The sequence below is a fragment of the Plectropomus leopardus genome, chromosome 4 (assembly GCF_026936395.1).
Source record: "Plectropomus leopardus strain MGB_pleo_1.0 chromosome 4, ASM2693639v1, whole genome shotgun sequence".
In the NCBI taxonomy this organism is placed as follows: Eukaryota; Metazoa; Chordata; class Actinopteri; order Perciformes; family Serranidae; genus Plectropomus; species Plectropomus leopardus.
Genome location: NC_142179.1, coordinates 20,630,464 through 20,646,300, shown reverse-complemented (window position 1 = coordinate 20,646,300; position 15,837 = coordinate 20,630,464). Strand labels below are relative to the sequence as shown.

Below are 15,837 nucleotides of genomic sequence, written 5' to 3'. Positions count from 1 at the left end.
CGGTTACAGAAAATGACTGACTGACTGACTAAATACTGCAGCATCATTAAAGACATAAAGCAGAACCTTTGAAGTGAAAGCTTGTGTTATCCCAGCAATTGGTTTGCTCTTTGTCAGACTTGTTTATGCTGCTCCTGCTGCTACACCTGGTCATCAGTCTGTAGTCTTCCTGCTTTACATCCTGTTTCTACTGTCTGCAGGAAATCATGTGAAGAAAAAGCACATCTCTACTGTATGACATGAAGTTAGTATGCACAGATAACATGCTTACTTCATAATGCCAATAGTTAATGTTGTGTGATCAACTACATGAAATTTTAGAGTAGACTCAGCTGCAGAGGCACCAGTCTCATATTTAATGGGAATGTTATCTGATACCGGATGGTGGTTCAAGGATGCCTATTGACAGCAGTGTCAAAGTCTGCTTTCTTTTCACTCGGCTTCAGGGTAGATTTCAGGGTGTGTTCAGCAGTCAGGGTGAGGGTTAGACAAGATCTTGTGATTTTCACATACTGCACACACACACACGCAGAGTCCATTCTCTCACACACACTGGACTTTGATCTCTAAACTTGCAGTCGGAGTATGTGTCACAGCCCAACTTTGTGGCAGTCAGGTGACTGCATGGTGCAGGCCCAACATTTTCATAGAGTACATAGTCACTTCCTGTGATTTGTATAGACGTCCAGCCATAGTAGGACTGTGCTGACCCAGAAAACATCTGTTCAGTCTCACTGAATATGAACAGACATCTGAGATATGAATCATGTCACTTGGTGATATCAGCCACACCACTGTGGATGTACATTGTAACAGCAGCAGGCTTCTTAATCTTCTGCATCAGAGACAGGGAAATGTCTAAGAGAAAGAATGCCTGAGCAACATGACACTCATATCTGGGACTAAACTGTTCCTCCAAGGCCCAAACCACCATCCTCTGTTTGCCTCTAGGTTTTTGTTTCTTACTGTTTTGTAACACAATTGAACATTTGATGTGAATAGGGCCTGTTAGCTTCCGAACTGGATATGATTCTTTGTTTATTTTCTGCTCTTTTTACATTCTGAACATAGTCATAGTGTACTTCAGACCGTGAATGGCACTAGGAGCAGTGGCCCGAAATGAACCCTTTGACTCAGCGGCTAAGGTGACTGGTAGATGAAAAAATCCACAGGTCAAGCTTTTTTTTTTTTTAACCGGCCAAATATGAATTGCCTTCATTGCTTCACATACAGGCCTACATTTGTTTCAGCGCATTTAATTGATGCTCCTATTGCGAAAGGTAAGAACGGACGAAATGGGAGCATATGCGCTGCTGATGACAATGAGGAAGAACGTAAAGAGTTTGCTGTCTTAGTTCAAACACGGCTCCTTTGCGTTATTATTTCACAGCCTTAAGTATACACACAACGCTAGGTTACAGCAAACTGGTGGCAAGTAATAGTTTAACGGATGCGCTGATGTCACGTACAGTAAACAGTGAAACAATGCTGCAAAACTAGAAACACGCAAGATGGTCAGGTTTCGCCTTACAAGCAGAGGGGTGTGCATGTGGGTGCATATGTGTGGGTGTATGTTTGACATACACACACACACTCTCACACACACACACAACACGCACAGAGACTCTCGGCATAGTTTAATCATATGACTGTTTAAGTACAAACATTTACCCGCCACTGTGGCAGATAGCCTTCTGAGGTTTACTCGTCAAACAAGATATCTATGTGCTTTTAGCACTTGGTGGACCCTGACTTGGAGGCTAAAAGGCCAATTTTTACCTCTTTCTATATTCATCTCTGTGACAGTCCCCTTCTTTAAAAAGCTTCAAGTCACATGTAATCATTTGGCTACAAAAGCCATAATGTACAATTTGGGGTGAGCTCGGTCTCCTCTGAACTCTGCCTGTCACTTTACTCACACCTTTAGCCCTGCCTTTAATGACCAGTTTTTACTGATATAAGTGACATACAGGTCTGAGTAGTTTAGCTCATTGCTGTTTGGCAAATTGAATAAGATTTGGCTTATTGTTAAACTGCTGTTGAAAATAGTGCTGCAAGTAAGTGCTACACTCAGTGGTGCTGAAGAATTAGTTTGTGTGATGTCCACAGCAGGTGGAGAAGCTAAGCTGCAGTGGGAACAGACACAAGTCAGAAGTACCGTTAAAACAAGACGTGGACAAAAACGGGTCCCAGAGGCCACAAAAGAAAAGCAAACATTTACATGACATGCCGTTGCAGGTAGCTGTGGATTGGAGGTGGTGAAAATGGCTGTTGCACACACTGTAAAAACTCATATCAAATGCAGTGCTTCTTTTTGGTCAAAAGTAGCCACGTTGTTTGTGTGAACTTCAAGTGTGTTTGTGTTTGTCAGTGTAAATCCCTTGGGCATAAAGTGTGCATGTGGACATCTGTTGTTTAGATATATATATATATATATAAGTAATGGCTTAGAGTTATGTTCTCATGAGGTTTCAGTTTAGCTTTGGCTGTACTTCTTACTCATTACTGAATATACAATTCTTAGATTTAGTAGCTCTTCTCGAGCCATTATTGCTGCATGGCAGAATAGCTGTGGGCAATGAGTGATTCCTTTTTTTATATTAGGAAAGCCATCGTGCTTTAAATAGGGCTGCAGCAGCAGCACTCTTTCCACAGTCAGTGACATCATCTCTCCGGCCCCGCGGTGGTACTTGAAGTCAACACAGACTAGGGTGTGTCCCAGACACCCATCCACCACAGCGTGGGTTTGTTAAGTCACCTCAGCATATAGATACAGCAACTAGTTCTCCAGGCTCGTGGGATTCAGAGGTCAAATCCAGCTGCAGGTGGATTTTGGGAGGATAGAGGAGGACGCACAGCATAACTGAAAGCTGCTTGTGTGCATGCATATGTGTGTGTTTGTGTCCAGTGTGTGTGTGAAATTCATTTGTAGCCATCCAGTCCATTGGTTGCATAAGCAGGTTATATAAAGGACACAGTTTGATACAGGGTTAACATTTGAAAGTAAGGAGTTGCTGTGGAAAACTAAGCATCTGTTGGCATGCGTCTACTGTATAATGACATCACCACTAATAACTTTCTTAATTACTATGGGTGGTCCAACAGGGGCTCAAACTAATCTTAGTTTGCTTTTTTTTGTAGCACCAATAAAACCCTAGCTTCTTTGTTGGCTGAGTGATGGAGTTACAAACTAAAGCTGGTGATTCTCTCGCTTAAGGCAGTTCAGTTTGTTGGGTCATGTTAGAAAACTAAAAAAGAAAAACTTAAAAATCTAGTCTACAGCACTTGGCAGGAGTTTATGTGGGACAAGGATTTCCCCACATTTTAAGAACTTTACGACTCCACACAGTTGCTGTTATTCATATGGCGCTCTCACCCAACAGGAGGTAAATGTGGGTAAAAATGTGTCATGTTGGGTAATGTAATTATCCGAAACTCATTTCCAGCATGATTTCTTTTTTTGTTTTTTTTTAACATTTTGAACTACATTGGTACATCAGTTTGGTTATGGTTTCTTTAAATACACTTTCACATCACTTCATTAATTCATTATTTTACTTCTTAAATTATTCTTGGTTGATTTATGTTTATTTATTTATGTTTGTTTATTGACTTTGCTTGTTTACTTTTCTTGAGTATGTGACATTTGTATTTATTATCCTTATTGAGGTAAGATTTCTCATAAGCCCCAAAGGGGTTCTTAATCTCACCTGAACAATCTTCACTTATTTTGTATTTCTGTTGTTTTGTTTTGTTAAAATTGTTACAAAAAAAAAAAAGCACTTAAAATTAAATGTATGTTGATCGACGTGCAGTGAGTTCTTCCCTCGACTCCAGTTCTCTGCTCAGGCTGTGTCACTAGCATGTAACTTCATTTTCTCTGTGGAGTGAATCTGTTAAACTGCCTTCTCTTAGATGTTGCTTGCCCGCGTGTATGTGTGTGTGTGTGTGTGTGAGCTTAATTTCTCAGGTGGGATTTAGGATTAAACTGTAATTGTCCTGTTTGAAAACATGCTCACTCTTCCAGCATGGACAATGTTCTCTGAGCAGGACCAGACTAAGACTAATCTCATTACTCTTTGTTGTTTATCTTTGTCTTTACAGTGTGGACGCATTGACAAATCCTACCCCACAGTGTGTGGTCACACAGGCCCCGTGTTAGACATTGAGTGGTGCCCCCACAATGATCAGGTCATCGCCAGCGGCTCCGAGGACTGCACAGTGATGGTAAGGTCTGCCGCACCCTTTACACCTGAACTCAGACCTCTAAATTGGGGAAAATGCAACACACATTCTTGAGCTGATAAGTGACAAGAGACTACTTGCTTTTATTGCGAAAGGCCGGGCTGTTGTAACTCTGGGATGGGTGCAGACCTCACCCTCTGGATTAGATTAGACTCAAATATGTGTTGCAGGAATCAGAGCTGGGGAATGATTTAGCTGTTTATTGAGCTGAGGTCACCGACTTTTTTGAGACTGTAGTTGTGCTTTCCTCCATATGTCCTTATTTGGGCCATGAAGGGCTGAGATAAGGGTGCAGCCTGTTTATGTTTGCAGCCACCACTTCCTCACCTGAAAGTCCTGACTTCCTGTTAAACCTACTCTGAATCAATGCCATATTTAGTTCATGTTTGCAGAAGTATTAGCTGTGTAATGAAGAGAAGAATCATCAATGGTTCCTCTATTCATAGCATTTGATCTTTAGAGGGAAAGTTCACAGCCGAAACGGACTCTCAGTGATGTTTAGTTTAGATTAGGTAGAAGAGGGCGGTATAACTGCTGACTGGTAGAGATATGAACCTTGACTTTTTCTATATTTTTTGCAATTAAAAAAATAATAATAATAATTGTCACATCACATAAAGTGCATAGTGGACATCAGTGCAGCTTGCTGCATGTTAACCAGTGCTGCTGTTAAAATGAGAGCATACAGAACTCTTTACATACTGGGGTTGCCGTAATATACTGGTTTTAAGGTATACCGTGATACTAAAGTTGACAATTATCATACCTTGTACATTTGCTCATCTATGATATGGAAAAAAAGCGTAAGGAAAATCTCACCATTTGTTTTAGTTGTTTTCAAAAGGGAGATTTTTTACACATACTTCCATTCAAACAGTTTTAAAGTCTTAATTATAGTTATAAAATATTTGTTCAACAAAAACTAAACTTCTGTTTTCATTCCTTTAAGGGTCCTTCTAACTGAAAAAATATCATACTGTTTGAACCCTAGTACATAATAAACAAGCAAATATTAGCATGTGAGGAAAGGTGGTTGAATAAATGGAAAAAAATGCTACAAAAATGAAAAAAGGAATGCTCCACTCAAAGTTTAGACATGGCTTGGCAGGACAAGATGTAATGCAATAGAATATGCAGGTGACAGTTTATGCGAGAGACATACAGGCAACATTTTTCACCGAAAAAGACAACATTTCCACAAATACTTAGTGTTTTCACAGAATGCCCTGCCCATGTAATGTGACATAACTGCAAATTTTCTGTAGCGGTCACATATTTGTGTGTGTAATGTTTTGTGTACCTTCACACAAGTTTCTTAATTTTCTCCCTGCATTACGGCCCTCCCTTTATGTATACTAGTTAACTGAAATGATGTTTTAACATAGTTTGAATCTGATATGTTTGAAAAATATTAGGTAGGTAACAAAAAGTATAAAAAGTCTTTAGTCTTAACTTTATTTGTGACGTCTTAAATGGCACATTTTATCTAACTTTATTTTTCCATCTATAAATTTCTTTTGTTTAACGTGAATTAAGCTCTTCTGTGTATAAGGCCTGATGCTAAAAAAATTAAACCTCTGAACCTAATATTGTGTTTTTACCTCTGCACTTACCCGCTGGCAAAATGTAGATTAACCACACTCAGTCTAATAACCATATTCCTAAATATACCACATATACACTACTTACCTTTATACTTACCTGTAATGCTTAAATAAAGGATGATTTTTCCAAAAATCTGTCTTAGATTTGGATCTTGAAAAGGTCTTAAAAAGCATTAAATTTAAGTGTCTGATACCTGTAGACACCCTGTTTCCTACACAACTCTGCATTTGATTTTTTGCAGTGGTATTATGTTTTTGATATACCACTTTTTTAGAAGGATTGGTATTGTACTATGGTTTGTAATAAACTTAACTGTGCTTTGTTAAATTTGACTGAATATCCCATCTGTCACTGAATTGTATACTGTTTGTAGCAACTGAACGCTTAGTCACTGCTGCCCCCCTCAGGTTCCTTTTGGTTACTGCCATTTATGGTGTACCATTTGCAGTTATGCAGTGGGTACGGTGGGGTTGATTGATTCACAGTAAAATCTTTGACAAAACTATTAATGTGAAAGAGGAGGTAAAAATGAGTGTCCCTCCAGCAGCCTCTTCTGTTGCTGACCTCTGTCTTGTTCATGTCCCACACAGGTGTGGCTTATCCCTGAGAATGGCCTTGTCACCAACTTGTCTGAGCCGGTGGGGGTACTGGAGGGACACTCCAAGCGCGTTGGCATCGTTGCATGGCACCCAACAGCACGCAATGTTCTTCTTAGTGCAGGTAAGAATCTACGAAAACTTGCTGAAGTTCATTTTCAACACAAATATTCAAACTATAACATCTCCTGGTGACAGCTGTCTTAAAGACAAAATATTGTGTGTGACTTGGATGTCCTGCTCACCTTTACTTCACTCTGTCGTCAGGTTGCGACAACCAGATCATTATCTGGAACGTGGGCACAGGAGAGGCTATGATCAGCCTGGACGACATGCACCCGGATGTCATTTACAACGTGAGCTGGAACCGCAATGGTAGCCTTATCTGCACGGCCTGCAAGGACAAGGCCATCCGTGTCATAGATCCCCGCAAGGAGGAGATCATTGCTGTGAGCAATTTTCATAGATTTCTTTATTGTGACTTTTGTTTATATATTCTATTGTATATGAGAGGTGAATATAAATCTGCTGTGAGGTGGGGTTCCAAGTAGGGAGACTGCTTCAGCTGCATACCCTGGGTTCAGCAACCTTGTTCCCTTAAAAATATTCTTTGAGTATGATGCCTAATTATCACTAGATTTCGGTTCATTTCTGTGAAGCAAATTCTGTCCTGTAAGCTGTGACGCACCAAGCTGACGATTGGCCGGCTGCCCACATTGGGCCAACGGCGAGCGCCCACAGCCCTCGTTGCTGCGGTGTGTCCAGCACTGTTGACCCTTGTCGACCATCAGTGGCTTTTTTTTTGTTGAATTGGCAGCAGCAGCTGTAGAGCCTGTCAGTGAATTAAATCACTCTGATTGTCTGTTCAGCTCAGCGCACAAGAGGAGAAAAGAAGGGAGGAAAGTAAAAAAAAACAGCTAAAGTTAAGAGAGAGTGAGGTCAAAACAAATTTGTAATATAATGTAAGATTGTGTTGTTAACCTCATGGTTAACCTGCTAACTGGCTAATTAGCAGCATGTTGGTCTTCCAGTTTCCTGTTTTGAATAACTATTACAGATGACTGCCATCTGCTGGTATGGAGGGGTATCTCTTCTCACACACACACAAAACATACTTGCTTGTTGGCAGCTGGTTTGGTTTGCTCCTATGCAACTTTTCGGCTGAGACACAGCAACATGACGACAACGCAAACTGGGCTTTTGTTGCCACTAGTTGTGGGATGTTGGTCTGGTGTGTAGTGACCTTTTGAAAGCAAACAAATAAAAACAATTTATTCTGAGCTGAATAAAATACTTTGTGATGCCAGTTAATAAAAAGTAGAGCTTACACTAAAAAAAGTAAAAGTGGCTGTAATAATAAACTGCTCAGGAAATAGTGACTTGAATACACCGGAGTTGTGTTGACCTGTCGACTACACTTCACAGGAGAAAGAGAAGGCACACGAGGGCGCCCGGCCTATGAGGGCCATTTTCCTGGCTGATGGCAACATCCTCTCCACAGGTTTCAGTCGCATGAGTGAGAGACAGCTCATGCTCTGGAATGCGGTAAGCTGCTTCATGTACGCTGACTGCACTAGATCAGCTCAGTGATTATGAGTTATACATTTCACACTATTATTATGTTGTAATTATGAAATATAGGTTGCGGAGTTGCCTTAAGAACTTGCAATACTTGATTTACACTACAGTCTATAGATTATTTAGAGAACTTTTCATGTAAATCAACTTTTAAAGGACCCATATTGTGAAAAGTCAGATTTACAAGTCTTCTTTAAAAAATAAAACAGATAAAGGTGCGAAATACATACTGTGAAAGAATCAAAACACTCAATCCACAAAGAAATGCACACAGTGGGTATTCAAAAACTCTGCCCTTAAATGAGCCGTCTGTGAATTTGTGATGTCACAACTATACTATACCGTATATACATACAGTATTTGTATTTCCTGAATGACATCAGTTGACAGAAAATAAACATGGACCCAAGCTGTTGCCTAACAATGTAATGCCAGTGAGACAGCCTATAAAGATAGAAAAACTGAGCATGTCAGACAGAGGGTGAAGTATGTTCATGCTGATAGTATGAGAGCAAACATTTGTTTTTCTGAGCATTAAAGCATGTAAACATGTTTTAATAGAAACTCAGAAATACAACATATATATGAGCATAATATGGGACCTTTAATTGAAATGGTATAAACAAGTTAAAAATAAAAAACCTTATTCAAAACTTAATTACTGTGAAATCAGCATCATTCATATCTATTTAAAGTAAAACCATCAAGGCTAGGAACCACCTCTTCCTGTTGTTTGAAGGCGGAGACCTTCTCCTCGATCCAGTTCTGTATTGTTAGTCTCGCCACAGAACTAATTTATCATCATTTATTGTGCCTTTTTTTTTGTTGTTGTTTTTTTTTTAGAAAAACATGGAAGAGCCCATGACTATGCAAGAGATAGACACCAGCAACGGAGTGCTATTGCCCTTCTATGACCCAGACACCAACGTCGTTTACCTCTGTGGGAAGGTAAATTCACTTCCTGAGCAACCAATAGTTTAATTTCCACACAGCTGAATACAGAAATTAGACACTATTTTATTTCTTTACAGGGTGACAGCAGCATCCGTTACTTTGAAATCACAGATGAGGCTCCATATGTTCACTACCTCAACACGTACTCCTCCAAGGAGCCCCAGAGGGGCATGGGCTACATGCCCAAAAGGGGCCTTGATGTCAATAAGTGCGAAATTGCAAGGTAGGTTAAGATGGAGGGCTAATCATCATCTTCATCACCAGGAATTGTTTTGAGGTTTGATTTTAGGCAATCAGATCTAACGTGGAGTTCCTAACTCTGCCACTAGGAGGCAGGACATGATCATGACATAATCACTAATCCCAGTAAACTGTCACAAAACACTGTTTGTTACCTTTGTTGTTTATTCAGACATTGACTTGTGGATAATAGTTTTGATTTTTATGTTGCCAGGTTCTTTAAACTGCATGAAAGGAAGTGTGAGCCTGTCGTGATGACCGTGCCCAGAAAGGTGAGTCCTCGTCCTAAATGGCCACTTTGCACCCAGTTAGCAGCCCTCCAATCTCTCTAGTCTGGAAACCTCACATAAAACATGCACAAGCTACACTAGCAAGGAGCATCTCAGTCATGGGAAGAGCAAGGCACATCTTGGGTCATAATGCACTGTGTGTTCTGTATTGTTCTCTTGTATTGCCTTATATGAATTACAATGTGGAAAAATTGGTTAATACTTACAAGAGCACCCTACATTCATTATGAGTTCTGCAAAAAAAGGTCCTAAAAACAGTGTGTTAGTGTGTTCATAGAGTTGTACATTATTAACTATCCGTAAGTCAAATGCCTTGAAGTTTATGGACCTAGTAGAATTTCAGACAGCACAGATAATGTATAACGGATGAAATAATTTGCTACCAGGCAATATACAAAAAAATGTTCCTTGACAGGGAGGGTGGTCAAGTTTTCAGCTTAACTTATAGAAACTTCATGCTCGTACAAAAACATAATTATACAGAGGTAAGAGAATGAGGAGAGACTTTGATGACTGTCATGCCTGTCTATGACACACTATGACATCCACGTTGTACGTACAACTGTAATTAATGTTCATAAACTGCATATTGTGTGTTTAGTTGTGTGCAGGTGCATATACGTATATGCACACATATTATGTTTAATATATATGAACATACATGTATGTGTAGCCTGTACGAGTATGATTGGTGGGATATATATATACATGTTTTATGCATATATGTGTATTTATATCTGTAAGTTTATGGATACGTGTTTGTATGTATGTGAGTCTGTGTGTAAATGTACTTATGTTAGAGATGAAGTTCATGAATTAATTAACTGATTAGCTGAGAAGGGGTAGGAATTAATACGTTTGTACTTCCTTCTATTCCTTTTCCAACATGTGCGATGCAATTTCTTGTTGCTTATTTGAATCTATTCATTGAGTCTGTCTGTTTTACATTTTCAAAATAAATATCTAGAGATTAGATATCTATCTAATCTGATCTGCATGTTTAATCACAGGCAGCCGAGTGAGGCCTTGTCTTATAACGTGGTGGTTATAGAGTTTTTCACAGTGTCCTCTCTTTATAGTCGGACCTGTTCCAGGACGACTTGTACCCAGACACATCTGGACCTGATTCTGCCCTGGAAGCTGAGGAGTGGTTTGAAGGCAAGAATGGAGACCCCATCCTTATCTCCCTCAAGAACGGCTATGTCCCAGGCAAGAACCGCGAATTCAAGGTGGTCAAAAAGAACATTTTGGACATCAAGGTGACCAAGAACACAGAGAACTCAAGCCCTGCCATCAAGTCTGCCTCACCAACTCCATCGATTGTGAGTATTTGCTTTTCCTAGGAAGAGTGTCTGATAAATGTAGCGCAGAATTACAATAAACGTGGAGCTGAAAATATCTTTTCTTTGTAGTGTATTCAATTGAATATAGGTTAAAAGGATTTGAAAATCATTGTATTCTGTTTTTATTTACGTTTTACACGACGTCCCAACTTCATTGGAATCGGGTTTTGTATGCGTTCAGAGCAGGGCAGAGCCGCGGGCTGCCTTCATGAGGTGGTTTGTAGATGTTGTTCAACCCACTCTCTGACCCACAAACTGAGGGGTCTGTTGCTGCTCTGGGCGCCTGCTGCTGGGCGTCCTGCCGCACCTCACCCACAACACAGCCACCCGCCTGGGACCCAGCCCATGTGTCTCTCTGCAGTCCTGCTCTGTAATCACAGCCCACTGGGCTCCAGAGCTGGCGAAACATGTTAACCCTCTGAGCAGTCCAAGACTGTAGGTAGTAGCTTTGGGACAGGAAGTGTCTTGTGCACTATTGTGATGTACTATAGCTGTGTGTTTTTTTTTTGTTGTTTTTTTTTAAAGCTCGGCGGTTGTCGCACTTTTGAGATAGAAGTGTCCACGAACATGCCAATAGTCTCACTCGTCTCTTATGTCTCCCACAGAAATCTGAAGCCAAGCTGGAGGAGATCTTGAAAGAAATCAAGTCTCTCAAGGACCTGGTCAGCAGTCAGGAGAAGCGAATCATCAAACTTGAAGAGCAAATGTCCAAAATTGCCATTTAGGGACCCTTTACCCAACCCGCTACAATTCAGGACGTTCCATTGGCTGGGGGGTGGGCGGGACAAGTCACTGCCTATCTCAATGACAGTGTTTCGTCTGAGGCCTGCCTAGCAAAGATCCCTAGCAACATTCCAGATGAACTTTTTCTTAGCCAGCCCCCGACCCTCAGTTTAACACAGGTGGAATAAGGACGCGTGGCAAATTTAGCTGAAAGTACTCTTTTGCTTTCTTTGGTGACCAAGGACTCTATACCTTTTATTGTGTGGCAGTCATTTTTTTTATTTTGTCTACTTGTATAAAAATTTGTCTCGCAGATCCCTGTGCATTTTAGAAATATGACCAAGAAAATTCCAACATCAGAAGTCCCCATTTGCTATTGCATTTCCAAATATTTTTTTAAGTAGTCAGTGTTTTCACGTTAATCGTACCCCAAAATTATAATGTTGCCAAATTTAACATTTTGTTTACACCTCCTCAACAGTATTTCTTCTCTCTTTGTGAGATTCAAAATGCAAACAGGGACGCTCAGTGTTGATTACATAAGGAGGTTGATGTTAATTTACTATAAAATTAAAATAATTTAAATGAACTGCCTAGTTATACCAAGACTGACATCTCACACTCTGTAATTAGGAAGAAATACATTCAGACTGAAGACCAGCTTAGCTGCCACAGTCTACACTAAGCACCGAGACATCCCAAAAATGACAGTTCTTGCCGTCTGTGTTGAAGATGCACAAATTAACTCCTGCTGTCTGTCATTTCTTCTCATTCCTGTCGCTTCCCGTCATTCTGACTGTGGACAATAGTTCACGTAAACATGCATTCCTTTCCGTCTTGCTTCATTAACATGCACAGCAAAGAAAAAGACACATTCCACAAATCTCATTGGCAAGAAAAAATCCCTCTATAAAGTTCCTCTTCCTGTGAACACTCACCTGTAGTGACTCAGTTATACTGGTTGGTTGTTTTTGCGACATCTACGTGCTCCCACGAAAAGACCAACCTCAGCCCTGCTTTGTTTTTGTGAGAGGTTCAGTCACCGACCTCAGTGTTTAGTGTCTACAGTCTAAGTGCAGTCAAGTGTTGTGGGATTATTTTTTGTCACTGTCCCTTTTGCATCGTCAGATGTGTAACTTCTGATGGGAAATGACACAAAGTAATCACACATCCACCTGACTCTTTAAAACCCTCTGGTGATACAACTGGAGCTTGCTACAGAAACTGTTCATGGTTTACCCTAAAGGCCCAGATTGTGTGTGAATATGTGCCTCATGTCTTTGGTCTTTTGGGTTCCTGTCACTCTGGATGTACCTGTTTTGTTTCTTTTGAGGGAAATGGACTCTCACTTGAACGTCCAAGACTTGCCTCTAACTTGGATGAATTGAATAGTTGGGTTATTGCTTCACTGTTAATTTTAGCCTGTTTCTTGTTCCAGCTGTGCTTATATCCCTCTTAGCACTTCCACTTTTGTTTTAATGGTTTATTTCTCAGATGCCCCCTGTTCAGTATAAGTATCACCAAATCAAGGAATTGTTTAGTCTGAGCCGTTTTTGATCAGACCGCTATGATTAAAGCTCCTCTTGATGTTTTTGGATTTGTTTCCCAGTGGGAAGCTGAGACGGGTAATGGTTCAGTCTGTTGTTTGCCTTTAATATTTGTTACCACTGTAAAGACCTGAAAGTGCCATAGAGGTGACCACGGAAGTGTTTGTAGGGGACTGTTGTGAGAGTAGACTTGTGTAGTAAATGGAAGAATCGATAGGTGCCCGGATTTAAAACCACTTTGAGGTGCTATGCGAAGTGCAGACACTTTGTTCAAAGGACCCTGTTGCCATCTGGATGACATCATAAAGTCCTGCCAGTTCATCAAAAATACACTAGGCGGCATTACTGATCGGGGTTTGTTCGTAAGCCACCCTGACACGTTGTACACCTCGGTACGGGTATTCAAAACATCTTCAAAACTGATGTCAAACCGAGAAGCAGCCTTTTGAGTCTTTGTGGCTTTGAGATGCAGTCTGAGCAGTGAGTCGTAGAATATTAGTGACAGGAAATCAAGAGTGCTACAGAAATGTGTCTGACACAATTTTACTGCCCTATCTTGTATATCAGACTGCCACTGTATGGATTCTTTGTAGCACTATTGGCACAAGAGCGAAGTTTCGAAGAGTAGTAGTGAATAGCGATCCAAAGGGACTCTGTAGGTTGGAGAAATGTGCAGTTGAAAGATAGATGTATGTTTGTAATTTAGGTCTAGAAAACTGAGTGAAAGCTGTGTAAATAACATGACCATATTTTCTGTATTTTCTTTCTTTTTTTTAAATTTCATTTCTGTTTTGTGGTTGTGCTAAAGAGGGTATTTGTGTGGGAGGTGGGTTTTAAATGTTTCCCCTTGTCTTTGTTCCCTGCACCTTGCCATAATGCATCATGAGAAAAGCAGAACCTCCGTTAACGTCGGAGGTCGTATGAATATCAAGAAAGTAAAATCAGACGTAAACAAACCAGGATGGAGCCTCGTGTTGGAGGTCTGCTCAGCATTTTTGTTCATTATTCTTGCTTCAAGTATCAAACATTGATTATAAGAAAAATTAATAAAGAATTTTTAAAATGGGCTTGTTGTATCTCTTGCATTTGACGATTGCTGTTTTTTTGATGTGTCATCTTAACTGAACAGAAACTTTTAAAACATCAGTAACAAAAGTACGTCTATTCTTTAGGTCAAAAAAGAAAATTGAAAAACAATTAAAAATCGATGCAATATCAATATTGTAAAAAACAAGTGTATCCATGTTTTCTTATAGCCCTCCTAGGGAGTGTTTACGGCAGCAGCACAGTGTTTGTGTGATGGCCTCAAAATAAACTACAATGCCGTTTTTTATTTTGTAAGGAAGGAAGTCAATTGCCACCTTTTCATTTTAAATCAGATTACAATCCGTGAAAAGTAAACATGTAGCCAGGGTTGGTACAGATGACTTTAAAATATACTTGTTGAATTCCGATTTAATGGCAATTTTTGCAATTAGTAACATAATCCTTTGTCTTAAATAAAAGTAATATCTGAATATATTCACTGAACATACAATACAGTCACTGAACATTAAAAATGTACTTAATACCAAAAAAAAATTAAATCAGCCACAAAACCCATGTTCCACTTTTTTTTTCTCTCATTAAACATCTCAAATCATTTCAGTGCCATTAAAATGTGTTTTGTAGTCAGCATTTAACTACCCTCATTAACCTGTTAGATTGCAACAACAAAGTGGAGCACTTAAACTCTAAATGTTTTGATAGAGCAGTGGTTATCGTGAAAAAAGGGGAATTTACTTTAAAAATGTTATATTATAAAGATGTAATCAAAAATGTCATCAAGTAATCCTTGACCATATAACAATAATCTAATTACACTTTATTTTCAGCTATAATCTGCATCATTATAGTTACTTATTTGTTGTAATATGATTACATAATCCTTATTTCATGTAATCTGTTACTGTCTAACCCTGCATGTAGCCTATTATCTGTTTTCAATATTGCTGTTCTCTTGTATTGACTGAGCCCAACTATAATGGTGAACAGCTATAAAAAAAATGGTTAGATATAGAAAATGAATGGATTGTGCTGCTACTTGGATTCAAGCTTAAGTTAACAGAAGAACTGCTATTGTGTCACCAAAATAACCAGACACACTGTTTCAGCATGCGCCTCTCTGTTACATCTTAAATTAGAAACTGAACTATTGTGAGTCACAGAGCTGGTTATAGTTACAACAATGTGTGAGAGATAGTGTGAAGAATCTCTCACTCTAGTTTCTTTATTTGTCATTAACCTGGAAAATTACTGCCTTTTTAAGAAAATCTCATGCTGACCAGCTATAATACTAACATCTCACACCAGCTGTCAAAATAACTGAAATGAGAAAGGAGGCATCAGCAGCCTCAAATAGACGACCTGCGATTTAGAGATGTATCCAGAGACAAGTGCTGCCAAAAGACCATGAAGTTTATATATGTTCGCTCTGTACATGTGTTTTGGGATAAAAAGGGTTTCTTTCTCTCTGCGCTGGTCTTGTGTGCCCTGTGGAGACAGGCTGTAATCAACGGGACGTAATTAGAGAGGACTCAGTGGGAGGCAGAGCAGTCTTGGGACTCGCCCGCCAAGTACAGAAATACCCGTTTCCTTAAAACATGGGACTTGTGCATTCAGTGAAACATCTCTGCAGTGACTTTCAAGGCAGTACACTTCAGTTTAAATTTGATGA

At 39.7% G+C, this 15,837-nt stretch overlaps 1 protein-coding gene across 2 annotated transcripts in view; it reads left to right on the top strand.

Moving 5' to 3' along the window:
- coro1ca (coronin, actin binding protein, 1Ca) overlaps positions 1-14,187 on the top strand; it is a 44,991-nt gene extending 30,804 nt beyond the window's left edge. For both annotated transcript variants that reach the window (XM_088076796.1, XM_042487661.2), the window contains 9 exons: positions 4,105-4,227; positions 6,441-6,570; positions 6,714-6,895; positions 7,872-7,991; positions 8,868-8,972; positions 9,056-9,201; positions 9,433-9,490; positions 10,588-10,830; positions 11,457-14,187. In XM_088076796.1, the coding sequence (XP_087932922.1) occupies positions 4,105-4,227; positions 6,441-6,570; positions 6,714-6,895; positions 7,872-7,991; positions 8,868-8,972; positions 9,056-9,201; positions 9,433-9,490; positions 10,588-10,830; positions 11,457-11,576 (1,227 nt within the window). In that variant the 3' untranslated portion in view covers positions 11,577-14,187. The remainder of the gene's footprint in view (positions 1-4,104; positions 4,228-6,440; positions 6,571-6,713; positions 6,896-7,871; positions 7,992-8,867; positions 8,973-9,055; positions 9,202-9,432; positions 9,491-10,587; positions 10,831-11,456) is intronic.
- The last annotated feature ends 1,650 nt before the right edge of the window (positions 14,188-15,837 follow it).